This window comes from Hemibagrus wyckioides, linkage group LG25, assembly GCF_019097595.1.
Source record: "Hemibagrus wyckioides isolate EC202008001 linkage group LG25, SWU_Hwy_1.0, whole genome shotgun sequence".
Taxonomy (NCBI): Eukaryota; Metazoa; Chordata; class Actinopteri; order Siluriformes; family Bagridae; genus Hemibagrus; species Hemibagrus wyckioides.
Window position 1 is genome coordinate 20,213,268 of NC_080734.1, and position 21,133 is coordinate 20,234,400.

The 21,133-nt window shown below is 40.9% G+C and overlaps 1 protein-coding gene across 6 annotated transcripts in view; it reads right to left on the minus strand.

Moving 5' to 3' along the window:
• Nucleotides 1-21,133, minus strand: part of enah (ENAH actin regulator) — an 81,555-nt gene that overhangs the window by 14,549 nt on the left and 45,873 nt on the right. For all 6 annotated transcript variants that reach the window (XM_058379120.1, XM_058379118.1, XM_058379121.1 and 3 more), the window contains exons 4-5: nucleotides 13,770-13,842; nucleotides 471-874 (exon numbers count right to left, since the gene is read on the minus strand). In XM_058379120.1, the coding sequence (XP_058235103.1) occupies nucleotides 471-874; nucleotides 13,770-13,842 (477 nt within the window). The remainder of the gene's footprint in view (nucleotides 1-470; nucleotides 875-13,769; nucleotides 13,843-21,133) is intronic.

Sequence of the window (21,133 nt, forward strand, 5' to 3'; positions counted from 1 at the left end):
ATCATGTAATACACTGAACTGTCTGAACGAGCAGAAATGTGATGTATTTGGAAGACCTGAGGGAGAACAGTATCTTCTACAGAACTGTATCTTCATGTTCATAAATTGAGCTTGAAAACAAAGCTTCTCCCTGATGTTATAGGCGTTTAGTGAGAAATACCAGGCTGTGGTCTGTGTGAACGTTTCTCTGTGGCTTCTGATTTAAGAAACCTGAATCATTTCCCCAGGACAGAAAATATGTGGCCTTTTTAATCAGAGTTTCTTCTTGTTCTGGGGCAGTTTCCTCACTCTCCCCTCAGGGTTTTTATTCTCTATAAAATTTCAACACATTGGTTTAGTTCTGTAGTTTTACTACACCTGTTCTAAGTGTAAAGTTTTCAAGGCCCCTGAACTGATTGTATGGAGAAACACTGCAGTGGTTGTGGGCTGAGCTGCTGTGTATAAGATGTTGTAAGTGCAGAGCAGCTCACCGGTGTTGGAGACGCGTCGTCCTCTGTCCGAGTCGTCTCTGTCGATCTGCTCTCGGAGCTCTCTCTCCTGCCTTTCCCTCTCGGCACGCTCTCGCTCTAGCCGCTCACACTCGGCACGCTCGTTCTCCAGCTGCTCCTGACGCTCACGCTCCAGCCTCTCCAGACGCTCCTGCTCTGCACGCTCTCTCTCCAAACGCTCCCGTTCCTGACGCTCACGCTCCTGATGCTCGCGCTCCAGCAGCTCTCTTTCCAATCTCTCACGTTCCTGACGTTCGTGCTCCAGACGTTCACGATCCAGCCTCTCTCGCTCCTGACGCTCTCTTTCGAGCCGCTCTCGCTCCTGACGCTCTCGCTCGAGCCGCTCGCGCTCTAGCTCCTTCTGACGCTGCAACTCCTGCAGTTGCCTGAAATCCAGAAGCAGAAAGGATCAGAATAAAACAAACCCAATATAAAGCAGATGGATACATGACCACTCTCATTACATAACATGTTGATTATATAATGCAGACAGTGTCACTACATAACAAGCGCACCTATTCATTATCCTATTCAGAGTATACTGCTGTGTGTTGGAACAACGGTGAAAAAAACAAAGCATTTCACACAAGTCTGGGTTTTAATGGTCTGACTGATGATGATACATACAGGTTGTTTACATGGCCATGTGATCAGTTCTGAGAAGGAATCATGAAGTTCAGACATCTAACTCTATTACACAGAGTGATTCCTGTAGGTAGCACGTGTACAGAACAAGAACAGAACAAAATTGACAAAGTTTAAAATTAAGTATATATTTGTCCCTAATGAGCAAGCCTGAGGCACCAGTGAGGAAAAACTCCATGAGACGATATGAGGAAGAATCCTGGAGAAGAAGCAGACTCAGAAGGGAACTTCATCCTCATCTGGGTGACACCAGAGAGCGAGACTATAATTACTGAAATCATGTCCTTTCTACAGCTCTGTAGTATATTCAGTGGAGTTGTGAAGATGGTGCTGTTCTGGTGAGATGATGGCTGTGAATTGTGATTGGTAAAGCACAGAGCAGTTCATCAAGCCATATCGTTTAGTTTAATTTGGTAAAATGAAAAATAACTAATTAGAGACTACTTCTGAGCCTTTCAATGAGGTGTTGTAGCTCCATGTAGCCCCCGGTTTGAGAACCAGTGCTGTTACAGACCCAGTTTATAACAAACCCCTCAGCCTTCAGCTTATCAGACACACATCATCTTACAGCTTCACACCTTCACGAAGCACATCACATCACACACACTGCAACAGAACAACTTTTGACATATGTCGACAAACATGCTGCACCTGGGAAAAAAGCTTTTATTATATTTTTGTCGTTATTTTGTTATTATCTGCTCCATGGTACTTCCTGTGTAACTACTTTTACAGATCTTTACATCTCTACAGATCACTGCATGCTGTTACCTGAGTGCACCGTCTCTCCCACGTCCATAAACTCAGGTGTGCATGAGACTGTTTCTAATGAACGACGTGAAAGCGGAGGGAATTAAAATCACGTAACACACCGACGTTTATTATCCCGCTTCTAGCGTGATCACTTGGCAGTTAAAGCTGGTACTGATGTTTTCAGGGCAAAATGTGGGATAAAAAGGGATAAAAAAACCAGTTTATTTTCATCAGTTATTTTCTATCCGGGTCATTAGATCTAGAGTTCTGCATGCTCAAAATCATACACTGAGATAAAATAATGTGATAAAATTACATTATGAGAGAGAGAGAGAGAGAGAGGGAGAGGGAGAGAGAGGGAGAGGGAGAGAGAGAGAGAAGGTATGTCTACTAAAAATGAAGCTGTGAGTTTCTACTACTTCAAAAATCAGACACTGAGGTAAAGTAGTGCTGTTACCCTGCACTAAATTAAATAGCTCATTAATCTCATTCTCTCTCTCTCTCTCTCTCTCTCTCTCACACACACACACACTTCTATAGTAAATTATCTGGTTCTGTAATAATAGTGCATTCCTACAACCTTCCATGATCATCATATCTAGCAGTGTGAAGGCACAACACCACTGTTTATTTCACTGAAACCTTGAAATGTTTTAAAACTAAAATGTTTAAAGTGAACCATGTTTAATTATTCCAGCTGCTGAAACAAACACAATCAACAACATGACCAAAAATTCATTAAAAACAAAGACAGTCCACAAAAGTCCACGCTTTATAAAAAAAAAGCTAATATAATCATTTTCTAAGAATTATACATTAACTAAACTAGCTTTAAAAAATCTCTTTATCTGTATTTAATCCATCTATGAAATCTGAAATTGAAGTGTAGTTTGAAGGAAATGGACGAACACACAGAGGCAGCAGTGGATCAGTTCCTACACTAGAGAGCAGCATGCTCATATCAAATCATGAAGGATGAACACATTGCACTCTCAGCTTCAGCAGTTCAGATGGAGATAATGCCAGCTTTGTCTCAGCCTCCTGCTAAAGACCAAAAAAAAATAAATCTCCAGGCTCAAAAAAGCTGAAAGCCACATAAGCACATCCTTATGGGTGAGATGATTAAGTGGCACTGCATGGGAAGATCTGTGAGCAGCATAAATAAGCAAGCGCTGAGATAAAGCAGCACAGCCCTCAGCTCAGCCACACACACACACACGAGAGTGGAGGCACAACTCTACAGCAACACAAGCTGTTATCTTATCCAGGTGCATCAGTATCTCTCACAATAATAATAAAAAAGTCTCATGTTTATGGTGGATGGGAATGTGGGTGTGTGTGATCTCAGTATTGATGATGCAGACTCGTTAATTCTGCCTGTACACATGTTCTTATGAAATATGATACACACGTCTTCAGGAGAAAATAGTAATTTTACATTAGTGTGTCAAACTGCTGAAATCTGAGCAGCGCAAAAACATCAGGTTTAATAAGTACAGCATCTGTTCCCTAACAACACAACTGAACATTCACACGGCTTCTGCTGTTCTTCAGCTTCTCATGGGATCATTAGCAGCGTTAGTCCCTTTATAATACATCTACAACTCTGACAGCTTCAGAGAGGAGTGAGCTACATCCTCTTCAACAGCTTTAATGTGTCCTGTCTTCCATAGCTTAATGATATATTAAAAAATGCATCATGGTACTTTGATGGCGAGCTGCATGTCTTTCATCACGAGTTAAAAAGGAGCCTGTAACCTTCAGGCTGGGAAAACTGCAGCTCAGATTTATTTTCAAGCACAAAACTTGATTAACATCCCACCTCAGTGTTACCTTAACCAGCTAAATGTAAATGTCTCCAAAAACACCAAACAAAAGCGAGGCAACATTCCAGAAAAAGATCTGATCCCAGCAGCTAGCATGAGAGTCTGATCACACAAAGCTGTCTGCCTGCATTAAACACAAACAAACAGTCTGTCTCAAATCTAAAAACACTCACACTCTCATAATTATATATTGCACTTGGTTACACAACTTCACTGACAGTTGTAGAAAGGACATGATTTATCATCTCACTCTCTGGTGTCACCCAGATGAGGATGAGGATCCTTTCTGAGTCTTCTTCCTCTCCAGGTTTCTACCTCATTTCGTCTCAGGGACTTTTTCCTCATTTGTGTGTGCCTCAAGCTTGCTCATTAGGGATAAATATAAATTTAATTTTAAACTTTGTATTTTTTATTCTGAATTATTATTCCTGTTCAGATGTGTCTTTATTTTTCTTCTTCACTTATCTTTCAGACATTACAAGCATGACTAGGTTGAATGTTCTGTAGAATAAAGCATTTCTGTATCTAAATTACTAAAAAGAACAGAGGCAAGAAAGATCATGAGATTGAAAAGTAAACAGTGTAGTCACAGGTCTCCGGGTTTCTTTATTTACGATTTATGATTTTATTCCCGGCATTCAGAGAGCTGTCTGTGTGGAACACACCCCTCTGAGGACGCATGATCTCATATCCGTAGGATCGTACAGGTGACGCTCGACTCATCCAACACCTCCTTTCCCAGGTAATGTGCTCACTCACCCTCATGCCTCCACATGCTCAGGGCAGCTGAACAAATGGGAAAACACACACCTGTCTTTGTCACTATCTCCTGCAGGAGAGCAAGCTCACGCCTCAGGCTGTAACAGTCAGCAATGCACCTGCAGCAGACTTGCAGCTCCTTCTCTGTTTCATCTCTCTCCACATAAAGCCTGCTTTAATGCCCTGATCAGAGACATTCACCAGCTTGAAATACTAGAATGAACCATAACAATGTCCTGGATCATAAAAGAAAACATGATCTCTTTCTCTCTGTCCCTTTCAGTTAAACCATTAAATCAAAGATTCACTTAAATGAATGCTATGTAAGTATTTGGGAACAGAGCCTTTTACTCCTCCCTCTGAAACAGGAATCCCTTCGACCTAGTCAGCTGCCCCAGTTCTCCACATTCACACCAGTTGTTTTTTTTTCCCCTCTCTGTCCCTTTATGGAGGTTTCCCCAAGACGGTGCAGTGCTGTGTGTACTCTTGTGCAAAACACAAGCAGTGCTGAGAAAGCAGCTTAATATCTGCAAAGCACAAAATCCCACACCATGTCCCTCCCTCAGCATCATTAAAACATCTGCCTCCCAGACATCAGTGGAGCTTTACAGAAACCATGAGCCAGTCAAACACAAGGGATCATTAATCAGGTGTTAAAGCCTTGACTGTCACGATAACCTTACACGAGGGAAACGGACTCATGTCACGTAGTTTTATATGAAGATCAAGGCGGACATGCCGGACTACAAACATAACTAACAAGCTTTTAGCCTTTTTTCATGCAGACTGACTGCATTGACTGTTCCTCCTCGTCTAACACAATCCCCACAGACCAAGACAAGAGCAGAAATTAACCTAAAAATAAATAAGTTCACACATTTTGTTTTGGTTAAATATGTTGATGGTTTCTTAAATTCCAGATATTAAATGACAGCAAAGCAACATATTGGTGAATATGTTTTTATTTATTTTACACGTGTGATTTTGTAGAGATTTTAATAAAGATTTCTGTTGAAGATTAAAGTAGATATATATAACGAATGCTAGAAAAGCTTCCGCGTTTCATCTGATCAGGACTGTGTGGTCTGATCGATTAATCCAGTACTGATATGCAGGACATGTCTCCCTCCAGCTCAAGCTACAGTGTTAATGCAGAAAAGACACACAAACTAGTGGCACACTTCCTCCACAGTACTGCAGACTCGCAATACTGTGCACAGTGACAGAGGCTGTTGTATTTTTGCACAATATTTTTTTTTTACATCATTTCATTTTATCTTATTTTATTTCACTTACATTCCATTACACATGTTCTCTTCTTTCGTTTTCGGCGCTAAGTGTCCTGTGTTCTTTTGTGTTGTCTTTCTTGTATTTATTGTTTTTTGCACTGTCTTGTCTATGCTCTGTTTGCACCCAGCTGCACACTGTGCACTTTACGTGGCTAAGACAAACTTCTGTCCTAGCTCTGTGGTGTTGTTTTTTTGTGTTGAACTCTTGTTGTCGTATGTTTATGTAGCACCAGGTCCTGGAGAAACGTTGTTTCATTTCACTATGTACTGCGTCAGCTATATGTGGTTGAAATGACAATAAAGCTTCTTGAATCTTGAAGAGGCGATGAACAGCAGGAACAGTTTATTTCTAATAACATCGTCCTGCTAGACTTTTGTTTTCCGGCAGAAATCCTAACATCGCTATGAGCACAAACATGAGAAGTGTGACGCAGTGAGATGATGTTGAAGGAATTCGAGTAAAGCAGCTGAGTTTTCTGATTCCTCATATTTACATTAACTGAACATTGTGTGTCCTGGTGTACAGCCTCACTGCATTCAGCCTATTATAACGCTAGAAATGCAGCAGAACTGTTCATCACGTTTAACAAAGTCATCACCTTCTCTTCAGAGAAAGGCCCAGGATAAATTGGCTGCTTTATATTTAAGAGAATAAACAGGAAATAATAAAACCCGGATGATTTACGCGTCTTGATTATCCTCTAGCATACAGAACACCTGGACTGGACAGATAATCTCGACAGGATAAGAAGGTTGTGGTGAGATTTTAAAAAAGAGAGAGAGAGCTGTATTACCACAACCAGCATCACAACACAAACATTAAGCATTTCACATCTCTACAACACTAACTCTGCATCTAACCAGCAGAATGTGACCCATGCAGCAGGTCTGTTTAGTGTCATCAGTTCCTGACATCCAGCCAGAGAGACAATAGATATGGAACTGCAGCAGTAGCAGGTGACTTTGTAGAAGGTTACAGCGCTGTGATCAGTGTCTCCACACACTAACAGTGAGCAGCCTGTTCCTCTGCATTCCTCTGTTAGCTGTAGATGGCATACATCATGAAACAACTCTCTCAGTGAAAAGCCATGTGTGAGGTAAAGGTCTTCATTCTGTCTGAAATCTGATCTGATACGGACAATTTATTCTGCAGGCCACATCAACAAATGGTCTGCTCTGGCATGGAGGCAAAACAGACGAGGCAACACTGGTGACACACTGGAGTCCTGACTTAAGGCCCGTTTGGCCTGTGCAGCTTTTCCACTCGGATTTAAAGTCTCTGTGGACAGCTGCCAGTACGGTCCATACGGAGCCTTCCTGACTTTTCTGCCCAGCAGGTTTCACTTCCAGCTGACTTCCCCCTTTAACAAAAATTCCTAGATTTTTCCTAGAAAAACTAGATATTTGATTACACTCCCTCTCCTCGGTCAATCAGAGCGAACATGGTGGGTGAGTGAGCACATGTGCAGGAAGTGCGGTCAGCCGAGAGGGTCTGTGCTGCCCTGTGACTCTGCGTGAACAGCAGCTTGAAATGCTGAGTTTTTGCTTCGCATGTCTCGAGATGAAGCACGTGTTCGCTGCACCCTCCGCAGCTGCTAAGTGACCTGTGATGGTGAAGAGCCGGTCGGGGTGAGTGAGTGTGAACTGACAAAAGCAATTCGGGGAGAAAACTCGAAATCCTATGAGTCATTCTGTATATGTGAAGTGATCAGAAACGCATCCAGAGTCAGCAGTTATCAGTGCTCTAGCCTGCTCCATTAGCAGTGGCTGCACAATGTCTGTGCTGAAGGAAATGGTGGGAAATAAGCTTGAGCTTAAACACCTGGCAGATGTGCTGAAGGCAAGCGGAACAGGAAACCTGTACATCAGCATCCAGCAAGCTATTTTTACCCTCCCATTAAGCTTCTTCATGTTTTTTTAAACAGACACTATTACAGTATTCTTGGCACAGTGAAAAATGGAGTCCCTTTTTCTGTCTCTGAGCTCGGCCCGTCCTGTGGGGAGAGGGAGGGGAGCACTTTAGAGAACAGGAAAGGAAACCCTGAGAGCAGAGCCAGAGAGGAGAAAGAGTAAAGCCTGACATCCCTACATTTATTTCCACAATCCTTTAAATCACCATCAGTAAATGCAGGTGATGGGAAAAGGAACTTAAATATATGTGCCCTTTGCTGTACAAATATCAAACTGGTCCCTTAAAGGGTCCTGAATGATGACAAAGGATGAAAAGCTGCAGGAAGTTTTGATCCAGATGCAGGAAAATATGAGCAGAGACATCGAGATCTTCTGCACTGCATAGGATTGAAAAAAAAAAAACGGAGTCGCCGTGAAATGTCCTTCAGAAACACAAGAGGTCCGGCTTCACCGTCATGAACGACAGCCAGCATCCAGGCAGGAGACAGACAGACAGAGAGAGGGAGAGAGAGAGAGAGAGAGAGAGAGACACACACGAGTGTGTGAGCTGAAACAAATACTATACTGATACTAAACTATAAGGGGAGAAAGGATTCAGGCGTGAGGAGTTTTAGTTCCACTAATGTTTAGACTCAAACAACAATAAAAGCAATTTACATACACAGAAGACTTGGGAATGAAATATTATTGTCGGCAAAAGGTCAAGTCTATTGAAACAGAACAGTGTTTAGAGAGAGAACAGTATATGGTGCAGTGGTGACTCTGATGAAGACTAACTATTAAAAAAAAAATCTATTTTCACTTGACTCTGTCGCAGTTGTGTTACTCTCAGTCCATTCTGATGGACAGTGCATGTTTACATTTTCTTTAGAAGCACTGGTCCAAACTCCACACATCCAAATGCAGACTGGTTTGTATGGAATTCCACTGAGTGAGTAAAACGGTATACAGAATACCAGGCTCTGATGTTAGTGAATCTCCAGCCAAACCCTTATAGCATTTATGTGAGTCACGGTAACATTACTAATCTCTCGTTAATATAAGCATCGTTTTGGTAGTGAGAATCTTGACTGGAAAAACATTTCAGTATCTGAATAACCCGACTACTCAGTATCTGTGAGTTATTTTATTCTCCTAACACTTCAATAAAGTTTAAGTAAAGTGAAGTCTTGAACACTTGGGCTGTGTTCCATATTAGATAAAGAGTGTACTGGACATGATGTCACCACACACACCGTTCAGGTCATCACTATCAGTGCACAAAATTCCAAAATCATTCTGCAGCTTTGAGGCAACACGAAGGGTCAGAATATAAACACTTCTTCCTGCCTTTCCACCATGATCCCCAGCTGTAGAGGAGCTGTGACAATAGGGTTTGTCTGCAGGGGCTCGAGCATGAGTCAGCTCACAGCCGTGATACGTGAGCAGCGTAAAGCTCTTCGGCCTCGGCACAGACTTGTTCTGAAATAACATCACTGACTAACAAATGAGATCCATCCGAGGTACGGCCAAATACAAAACACTGCATGAATCAGTGGGTCAAACGTCAAGAAGGTGTATTATGTATATTCATGTATTATTAGATTAGATTCAACTTTGTCACTGCACATGTGGGTACAAGGCAACGAAATACAATTAGCATCTAACCAGAAGTGCCTTTCTGCAGTGCAAATAATTAGCATATATAATAAATATATAAACAAATAATTTGCATATATAAACAATATATAAAAATATATAAATAATTTGCATATATAACAGTATATAAACAGTATACAGAGGGAGGTAAATGCAATGAGTAAATGCAATGAGTGCAAATGAGCAAATGATTATAGGTGGTGCAATAAAGAAGGTATTGTATACCATGATAATTAAATATGTAAACAGTATACATGTAAATATGTAAACAGTATACAGAGAAGGAGTTATGTACAATGAGTGCAATGATTTAGATGTATGCAATGAGGAAGATTGTATACCATGATTGTATACCATGATAAATAATTTGCATATGTAAACTGTACACAGAAAGGGTTATATACAGAAAAGGTTATATACACTGACAATGTGCTCAGTCAATGTGTGTGTGGTCGGGATCAATGTGTGTGTTCAGCAAAGAAACAGCTGTGGGGAAAAAGCTGTTCCTAAACCTGCTAGTCTTGGTCCTGTTATGTTATGTATATTGCTGGTTCAGTAACTGCTCACGGTGCAGGCTGGTGAATTTACATCAGTCATACATTTGGGAACAAAATGGTCAAAGTGACTATTTATATTTTAATGTCCTTCTCCTGTATAATGTTGCTCTAAAAAAAGTCAATCTATATTAATAAATACTTTTTTTGACCTTCAAAAGCATTTGATTCACAGCAGCAGAAACAGAGCTGACATTCCATGACAAGCTGTCAGCTAATTATGGTTCTCTGACGAGTCGTTAGAGCCGAGTGCCGAAGCTGGCAGCTCGACCTCGGCCGTGCTCTGATAGTAAGTGGGGCCACTGACAGCCATTTATAAACATGTGTGAGCAACCTGCTTTGCATTCCAGCACAGCTGTCTCCAATGGCCAGCATTGTATGGGGTTTGCATCACGGAATGACATCAGGCTCCAAGCATTTAACCAGTTCCATTGACTGCAATCACTAAATATGGCAGTGGGCTTGAAGTGTGGCTGAGCACGAGGCTCCATTACACACGTTCAAAGACATTCCCTCAGAGAATGCAAGCCTGCCACTTTTTAGCAGATTCTTTGCAGATTAGGTGATGGATCCTTATATGGAGGGATCTTTATATACAGAACCTGACATGGCTGATGAGCGCAAGCTGTTGCAAACTGCACTTCCATAACACAGCTCTCTCTCACTTCCTGCATGATCAAACAGTAACACTTATACAAGAATATTGGGGGAGAGATAATGCTGAACCAGCATCCTATAAATATGACATGAAAAGATTAATATTGAGTGTTTATGACCAAAAAAGCATAAAAATATGAAAGAACACCAGTGCTCAAAACTAGATACGGTTAAAGCGGCTGCTTATTTTTTCGCTATTTTATATTATTTTTAATTTTTGAAACAAAACACAAGTGATGTAATTAGGAATCTGAAATATGAACTGTTGCCTTGCCAACTCATTTATCCTACAGTTTATCAGCAGAATCCTGCCTAATTATAGCCCTGTGAGTGCAGAGGTAACATTAGCAGCTTGTTAGCTAGAAATTGGAAAGAAGCTAAACAACGTGAGGAGAAGTCTGCATGTCAACACAATCAGATTCTCTTCAAAATCACAACCTGTTGCTCCAAACACCAGCACGGAATCTGAAATAATTATTTACATCACTGAATTCCTGAACTGAATGGAAATTGAAGTGACCTTCATGATCTAATTAACACAAACCTGAACTTCATGTAAGCTGCTTTTTGAAGTGAAGCAAACAATTAATGACTATTTAATTTAATATGAACAATTTGTTCATATTAAACTATAAACACACTGGAATATGGCACCTTTCCTTTGAAACCACTCATTTTTCAAGTGTTCAATAATATTGGAACACATGACCGACAGGATCTCTTCTTGCCCCAGTGTGTCCTGTTAGAAAGTTTATAGAATGAATAGCTCTGAATGTCTGCTCTTGGTGTGAGCCCAGAGTTTCAGAGGATAAACCAATAAAAAGACCTATAAAAAGAGAGCTGTCTCTGGGAGAAAAGCAAGGCATTTTAAAACTGAGAAAAGAGAGACAGCAATTATTGCACAAGCTTTGGACATACCCAGGTCCAACAATGTGGAATGTCCTGAAGACAGACAGAAACCACTGAACACACTGGTCAAGAAAAACAACAGCAGCTGATGAAACATTGAGAGCTGGGAAGAAAAACCCCAAAAACTACGGTCAGTGACATCAACAACCTCCACAGAGCAGACTGGAATTCACAAAGAAACACAGCGAAATACAGAGCCACAAAAGTTCTGGAGCTAAGATGAACCTCTGCCAAAGTGATGGAAAGGACAAAGTGTGGAGAATCTGCTCATGCTCCAAAACATACAAGCTCATGGGTGAAGCATGAAGAAGGAAGCATCATGGCTTGGATTTGCATGGCTGCTTCTGGAACATTCTCACTAATCTTTATTGATGATGGAGCTCATGATGGTCACAACAGAATGAATACAGAAACATTCCGTCTGGCAATATAGAGAGAAATTCATCCGATCTAACCGGGAGAAACTTCATCATGCAGCAAGACAATGATCCAAAAACACACACTGCAAACTCAATAAAGGACTTAATCAGAGGAAGAGAGTATGGTTTTAGACTGGACGAGTCAATCAGCAGACCTTAACCCCAACTGAGCAACATTTCACCTCCTGAAGAGAAGACTGGAGGGAGGAAGTACCTGTTACAGGAACACCCCGCAAGACCTGCTGTATTAATTAGTATTAGCAAGCTAGTTTAATTAGTTGCAAATGGACTGACCTTCGTAGATGAAACCTCAGCAAGATGTTTGACTCCTAGAGTTAATTTTTCTGTTTAAACAGACGAGTTTAATGTTGGTGACAATCAGTGTTAAAGGTATTTGTTTTTCAAAGTTGTACAAATAGGTTCAAGGTAAGTTGTCATTCGTGTGTCTTTACCCACATTCAAGACAAACCTTGCCCCATGCTATGTGTAGATGATCCCTCAATCACCCACGTGTCAGTACCACCTCCAGCCCAGTGCTGCCCGAGGGTGTTTAATGGAAACTGAGGAAAGTTTCACACTTCCCTGACTGTGGAAGTAAAGTAGCTACTAAGTGGCCTAAAGAGAGCTGATTATTAATGTCATCCCAGGAATCCATTACAGGTCCAGAGATAAATGGTTAGTGCTGAGACTAACACCTAAAAAATTTCAGCAATTTTTTTTTTTTACCTCAATACCCTGAAAATTAACTTTTAAACATGGCTCTAAATCTACTTAATGCACAGTAAGAAAGATTTATAAGTATATTTGGAGGTAAATCTGGTTAACACTAACTAGTTTCAGTTGCATATTTCAGTCATTCAAGCAGCAGCTCTTTAAATAGCATTCATTAATGAGACCTGCGTAAGTATCAGTGTCTATTTTGGTCTGATGGGAAAGAATGAAAAACAGCCATGAGAAGCCACGATGTTGGATATAAAAAGATGGTATTTTTGAATGTGAGCCAAAGTACATGAAGACGTGAACCAGTTCAGGTGGTTTCACACCGTCACTGCTTCTCTACCACAACTCAGAAGACAGGTGAGTAAAACAAAAACAAACCAAAGTATACAAACAAGTATACAAAAAAAGAAAACAAATCTAACCTCATACCTGGGACACTGGTGGCTCAGCAGGTTAACAATGCATTTAATTAGGGATTTAACTTTATTGTACTGGCAATCGAAGCTAAAACCTTTGGACCATAAAAGCACAAGATATGTTTGTCTCTACATTTCACCCAAATAAATGTATTAATTACTTTATACAGTCATTTATTTCACACTAAAATGTTTTTAATGTTTTTGAATGTTTATACAGTATGTAATGCAAGTACATCCTGAGAGTAAGTGTAAGAGTAATCCCTTACTTTACTTCAATCTCAGTAACATTACATCCAGCAGTGTTAGCAAGAAAAAAACTGGCAAAATATAGTGGAACTATTTTACCCAGAAAGCCTGAATACAGTGATCAAATCTAAAGTATTTGTTTAGGGGTATGCAGACTTATGCAAAAGGCAATCATAGATAGATTAGACAGACAGATAGGTTTTTTCTCCCCAACAGTAAATGAATGAACAAATGAATAGATGGTAATGTACACCACATGTGGCAGCATGACTGTTGTACTGCATCTGATACGCTCTCCTGTTAATCAGCATGGTCTTCCTTTATCTCTCAAGCTTTGTGTTTGAGCTCATGCTCATAAAATTGAAAAAAACACCTGAAGCTATAATACAACAGCTTAAAAACAGTGATGTTTTGAAAAAGCATTTGATTTAGCTATGGAAATAAAGACTTATCAGCTAGTCTGCTACATTTTTTAATTGTTGGTTGATTATTTCTATTTCTGCTATAATTCAGTTATCAAGATGTTTAACACTCACCGTCTCTGCATTTCCAGCTCCTCTGGCGAGGGGCCATTCTGCACCTGAGGGCTCTGTCTTGGCAACGTGGGGCCTGCAGAGAGGGAGAGGGAAAAAAAAAAACCTCAATTGATCTCCATCTTCAGGAACTACAAGAACTCTAAATTGATTAATTACACTCAGCCTACTGGTCAAGACCCAAAGGAGGTGGAAATAGATTTCGGAGAGGTACAGTGGAGATTTCCAGCTTTTCTGCTCATGCTTATTCAGACTGTACAGAGGCCCACAGCATGAGTGAAAGGGCAGACAGACACCAAACACTACCAGAACTTTAACTAGTCCAAACGCTGACTTTCACACCGCACGGTGGAATCGATGCAGTATTGAGCAGATGTGTCTGAATCGATGCTTCCCTGAGCAGGTGATACTCCTTCCACACTTCATTACTGAACTACCCGTGGCCTATGGCATTTCCTGTTTAGTGTCTTCACACGCTGGCCCAAAAAAAACCCCTCTATATCACTCAAACCACAAAGAGCTCAGCACAATAAAATAGACATTCGTTCACTCATCTGAGTGTGTAAAAGTGTGTGAGAAGCTGCGTCCTATAAACACCTGCCCTGCTGCATAGACAGACTGAAATATAAAGAGAACTGAAAAGCTGGATTAAACACACAGCTGGAGGTCTGGCCTAATGTCAAAGAACACAATTAATACTTTGTTTTTAAATTAGTGTTAAAATGAGGTCATTTAGGGGGCTTTAGGTATATAAATCCCAAACAACACAACTCTTTAATACTCTATCTGATCTGATGAGTCAACTGAATACATACTGAATATTGAATACAAAGACAGACTGCGTTTTCTACCTACAAACAAAAACAAGGATATAACTGCTGGATGCTAGAGACAAAATGTCTAGATCTAAACCGTCAAGGAAAAAGAGAAATAAAACCATACTTCAATTCTGTTTTCATTCATCAGTTTTCATTCTTTAACATACAAATAATCTCCATTGACAACAAAAGAACGTATATAGTCAGTTTTCCCAAAAGTTATCCAACATTCAGAAACCAGGTCCTACTTCCATAAGAGAGGAATTATCCGCCTGGTTTTACTAATGAAATGCACACAAAAGAGCATTAGGAAGTGTGACTTTCTCTATAAAGGCAGAACTTTAGGCAGTTTGAAGTTTTGCTGTTTCTCAGTCTGGGCAGGGTTATAAGGCCATCTGCAAAAATGAAATTCAACATTCTTCAGTGTGAAGTATTGAAGAGACATCAAATGGTCAACTTTTCAGCAATCTCAGTCTGTTTAATGAATACAGACATCAAGAAAATCCCAAGAGCTCCATCATGTGAACTACAGGCTTCTGTAAGCACATTAAATGTTTATGTTGGTCGTGTTTAAGCCATCGTAATCAGAAAAGTACTGAACAGGAACAGGTATGACCTTCATGGAAAGATAGTTAGGAAAAAAGCTCCTTCTCTCCAATAAGAATCTGGAGCATGGTTTGTGAAAATTACATCTGAACAAACAACAAATGCTCTGGAACAATGACCTTTATTATACTAACATCATGCATGATATCCACAGAGCGCACAGCAAACTGACATCTGAAAGGCTAAAGAAGAAAAAAAAAAGTCAATGTCCAGACCTCAGGCCCATTGAGATGCTGTGCATAAATAAATGTCCTCCAACATCAATGATCAGAAGCAATGGTATAAAAAATTTTTCCATAACACTGTGAAAGGCTGAAACTCCTACAGAAAGCACACATTATAGGATGTACTCATTTTTCTTGTCATTGAATTTTTTCTTGAAAACGGCTAGATATTGGATGTGTGTGTGTGTTTTTACATAAATGTTGTTAAGGATTTACACAGTTGTTTTTTAAGTCCCGATAAATAAAAGCACAGAACTGATGGAGGGTGTGCTTTCTTTTTTCCAATGACTGTATAATTATCTAATCATTTATTTAACACTGGGTCTGTGTTCTCCATGCTGTGATATCTCTTTACCGTTCTTTCGGAGCGTGTTTTCAGGCTCACATGTCCCTCAGGGAATGAAAGTTTGTGTTAGTGAAGTGATGTACAATTGTAAACCAGCGCAAACCCTTACCCATGGAATCAGTATCGCTGTCACTTTGATTTACTCGCAACTAAGAGGCTAACAGGTGTGATCTTCGAGTGTCCTTAAACTGGACACGACTGGTGCACACCGGCTGAGCGGCTAGTCGTCGACTTGCACGTGAAAATCACTTCACACCAACGAGACAACTCTTCAGTGAAGTGCTGTCTGGTCCTACTGTGGATCTGATTCAACTCAAAAGTGACCCCATTTACTGCGTACCATTAAAAGCTTCCTGAAAGTCAGTGAGATGAAATGATGCACCAGATGTGACTAAACGTACGAGTTTGTACAGACTTGGATGTTTTCCATGATCTAAAATCTCTGCACTGCGACGTGTGAGCGCGAGACTTTTTGTTTTTGTCTAAAATCAAGAACCGTTTTCGCAAACAGTGCATCTGGAAAATAAAGTGTTCAGGATTCAGGAGCTATACAGGAATTTATTTAAGACTCGTCTGAGACTTGTCTCATGAAAACCCACTGAAATTAAAGCTAACAGGCTGCACTTTAACTTGGTAAGAGGACTTGCATTAGGATTGATCAATAAGGCCAGTGGCTTAAATAAAAATCAAAACCCCAGTTGCTGTATAAACAGATTGCTTAGAATAACTGGAATAAATTCTGTCCTCAAACCCAAAGCATTGCAAAGAAAATAAAGTTACGCTGTGTAGATAAACCACAGTCTGTTCAGCTCACCACCACCTGTGATCCAACGTTGTTTCTAAATTGCTACAGACGCCGTAACTTTCAGTCTGACCTCAAACTCTCAATCATTTGATCATATTAGCAAATTCCACAGAAGAGCAACAAACACTACGCCCACAGTGTCGCACGCTGGCCACTAATTACTGAGTCCATTCTCAAACAGAGGACAACTAATGAGTCAGCAGATGCAGTCGTTGTGGCCAGTTGTTCTGTCCCATTCGATGCTGTGGATAAATAATATCTTGCTTTTACAAGGCAGTAATGACGACTGCGCTCGCTTTACTGACCTGCTCGACACAGCTGAACAATAGCACTTAGAGCCTGGAGCTGATCCAGAAGCACTCAGCATCATGTCTGATGGGAACTTCTCTTCTGTTACAGCAACGTGCTAATCTACCGATATCTCCATCCACCCATCCATCCACACAATAACAATATATTCAAAGTCAAGACACAAACTTAACTGAAAACATCTCTGAGGAAAAAACAGTACGGGTTAGAAAATGACAAACACAAGGTTCAGAAGAAACACTACATACAGGAGCGGAGGGAAAAGGCATGACTCTTCTGGCAGCAGATGTACCGTATCAGTCCATCCTTACAGTCTTTGGGAGGGTCGTTAATGAGTACGAGTGCACTGCTAGCACCACAGTCGACAGCATCCCGCGACCTCAGGGAGAGGAGCATGGTGTCAGAAACACAACAGCGCTCTGGATATACACCAGCGGACTGAGCGCAGGCAGGCTTGGAGCTGTGACGCCCTGCCGTGACGTTTACAGAGCAGGAAGCTAAACTGTCCATCATACTTTCCGGCACAGATTAATTATTCATTACTGGCTGAATGAGGAGTAAGATACTGTTGCCCTTCAAATCAGATCAGCCTGCATTCGCTAGGACTGAGGATGGTGTAAGAAAGGAGAACTCTTTCAGTAGCAATCAATCAATCAGAGTGAACAGAGGACAAAACACACAAAAACAGTTTACCTACACTGAGAACATAAACAACACTGAAATCAGGAGTTATATAAAAAAAATCTGCAAGAATTTTTTTTCTCTAAAAGAGATGGAAGACATTCATATTAAAACTAGAAGGAATTTCCTGGTTACACAGGTATACTTTTTGATCATATAGTACACTGTTTCTCTCAAGGTTTCTTCTTCGTGTCATCTCGGCCAGTTTTTCTTCACCACTGAGAATATTAGACCTAATGCTGTGGGGTCGTTTTGTCAAAATTGGCAGATTATCTGTTCACGGAGACCAATAATGTAATCCAGGATTTTAGGAAAACAGTCCGATTGCCCTGAAGATGAGTTTTACACAGCACCTCCTGAACACTGTCCAAAAGGAACGACTTCATGGATGGACTTATCGTATTGTCCATCATTTAACCTAACAAAAAAAAAAAAAAAAAAAAAAAAAAAAAAGTACTGCAATTATTACACATGCAGATCAAATTAAAAGCTCAAAGATCCTGTACGTGTATCTGTAGCTAGGTGTAGGTGTATCTCCTCCTGATGTACCATGCCTTGTAGCCCGAGTCTCCTAGGACATGCTGCAAGTTTCCTGCGACCCAGTAGGATGAGCGGTACAGAGGATGGATTGATGGATGGATAGATAGATACAATTATTACCCATATCCTTTATGATCACACTGTGCTGTAATGCCAGACTCATTTCTTGATAACTACATGGCGTGTTAAAGTGCTACAGCAACAAGTCAGAGAGACGAGCAACACTTTCCAGCAGCGTGCCTCATTAACACACCCTGAGGCTGTCACTCAGCTGCAGAACACCCAATCAATCCCTAACAGCTTACTGAAGACACATCTTACTGCTCAACACAGACAGGTGTGGAAACAAGGAGAAACACACACACACACACACCCCCACACACACAAGTACACAAGGTACTTTGATTGGACGAGATGAGCGTGGTGAAATCCTGTCACAGAGCTCAGAGATGTCACTTCTGCAGAGACGGACTTCCTGTAACCAGCTAAACAGGAATCCAGAGCATCTGAAGGTTTTAAGCCATTTCTGACCGATTTTGCAAAATTCTCAAATATTTCGTTGGGAACTGTATAAAATGTATAATCCAGCAGATCTTTCCGAGAATTCTGATTGGTTGATGAGTATTTATATTTCAAATAAATGACAGCAGAGGAATTTACAGGGTTCAGCTATGAACACGAGCAGCGTCCTACTGTACGCCTCAACAATAAATAACACTGGGGTGATTAAAGCGTAAGAGGATGCATTTCCTCGGGTGGATGTCATGGTCGACCCCCTAGTGTTCAGCTTGACAGACGAAGTTATGAGATGCCTCATTTTATGCCCCAGCATCCCATACAAGTCTCCTGTCTTTTTTTGGGCGATAGAGAGAGAGAAAGAGAGACAGAGAGTCTGGCAAGCAGCAGGATTGATGACAGAGTCTACTAAAAAAAAAATTGGGAAGGTTCCAGTTTCCATTCCAGAGGGTCCAGTTTATTCCTCCCACATGAGCCCTTAACCACTCAGTAGAAGGGAAACTAGTCCCCAGTCAACTGTTATGGGTATAAGATGTCAGCGTGCTCTTTTTTGAGCCTGACCACCAAGACGTTACATAAAGGCACCATCTGATCCTTCCAGAGAGGGTAGAGTGCAGGGGGAGAGGAGATGTTGATGCAAAGTCACCTAATAAAAGAAGCTCTGCATGGAGACAGAGGGGCCAAAAAGCACTGCACAAAGAAATAAAATCATTTTGCGGGTTAAAGGGTGAACAAAGTCTAGGCTAAGTGGTTAGCAGCAATGGTGCACATATACACATTAAAATAACTTTCCAGCCAGAACTATTTGTGACACGCAATGCAGCAATCTGTATTCTGACTTCATTTTGTTCATTTTTCTGAGCTATAGGACGCAAAAGCACACAATCAGCTCAACATGAGCCTATGGAAATGGAGGAAGAACAGTATAACACAACTGAGAGACATGCAAGCTAAAAGTGAAGAGGAAACATTATTATTATTATTATTATTATTATCATCATTATTATTAGAATCAGTGTACCGTGTAACCAGACACAGATGTCTAGCAGTCACACAGCAATCAGCCAATCATCTTCCTGCGAGCCTCTCATCCACCTGCTTTACTGAGGTTCAACCTCAGACAAAACCGGTACAACCACTGAGGACATTCACAGAGCTGCTCGAAGAAAATGATCCAAAGACCTAAGCTAAATAATGTGTGAAGTTTATCTTAAAACGGTGGACTTACTCCTTAAGATGATCTTAGCACGGCTGATCTTGTGCTCATGGAAGCAGCTCACTCGTGGAGCAGGCATGAAGCTCCAGTTTCTTCTCTTCCTCTCTGAAGCAGCCTTGTCCTAACTTGGCTTTTTTTTTTTTTTTAATTATTATTTTTTTGAAGAAAAAGTGCAGCTTCACAGCAAACCAGAAGTAAAGACTACAAGCTATAACAGGGCAGGTGACCGACTGAAGAGAAGTTCAAGCACTTGCTCCCTCAGCTAAACTTCATTCAGGTAGAAGAGAACACTGAGGACTGAGAGTCTGTGAGGCCAAGGAGCCTGAGTTCATCGATAAAAAGTGGGGCACGTAACGTCACTTATCCCCTCATCATTTCAAAACAGTCTCGTGATGTATTCAATGTCATGTGGTTTTATTAGCCAAGACTCACACACATACCAGACACGTGTCTCTTAAACCCCTTTACCCTCCAGACCAAACCCCGGGCCAGATTTTCCCTAGATACCATCAAAATCTGTCCTCTTCATTCCGACAGACACATCATGGACCTAAATCACCACAAGCCAGCGTGACAGTCCCTCTCACACACACACCAGATAATCCCAGATACTTGACCTGTATTCTTCTCTGTCAACATGTCATCACAACAGAGTATTTATACCCTGAAAAAAAGGCAGAAAGATCCAACACCTGACCCGACACATGAAGATCCTGCTGGTTGAGGCAGAAAGCTATATGTAAGCCAGTGACCAGATCCTAAAATAAGAGACTCAGTGAGGTGTTTGTATGTTCAGCGGTACGCTGTGGCTGAGAGACAAAAAAAAAAAAAAAAAAAAAACCACCACTGCTGCGAGTCTCACTTCACTTCCTGTCAGCACTGCTCTACACATCTCTATCAAATTTACTCTGAAATAAAACAAAATCTTGTGTGTTTTATCTTTCTTGCTATATCAACTCCCCAAAAGAGTTTTCGACTGATGGTACCGAGTCCCTCACCCACTGCACCTCTATCAGGACGGAGTCATTGATGTATAATTCAAAGCTTCTGCCAAATGCCCGTAAACATAAATTTACTCCTGATCTTCTGAAACCTCGCCTTTTCCCTACATTTTGTAAGCATTGCAGCCTGACGCCGAGGAATAAACTATGCCAGGGGATGAGGAAGGAGAGCAAAGAGAAACTTGGGTCTCTCATGATCGTGTGAAAGTTTTTATTGATTATTTCAGACATGCTACAGCATGAGAGAAGAAACTAACCACTGAGTCATGGCCCTGTCTTCTGTGACGAGATGTACAGCCCTCACA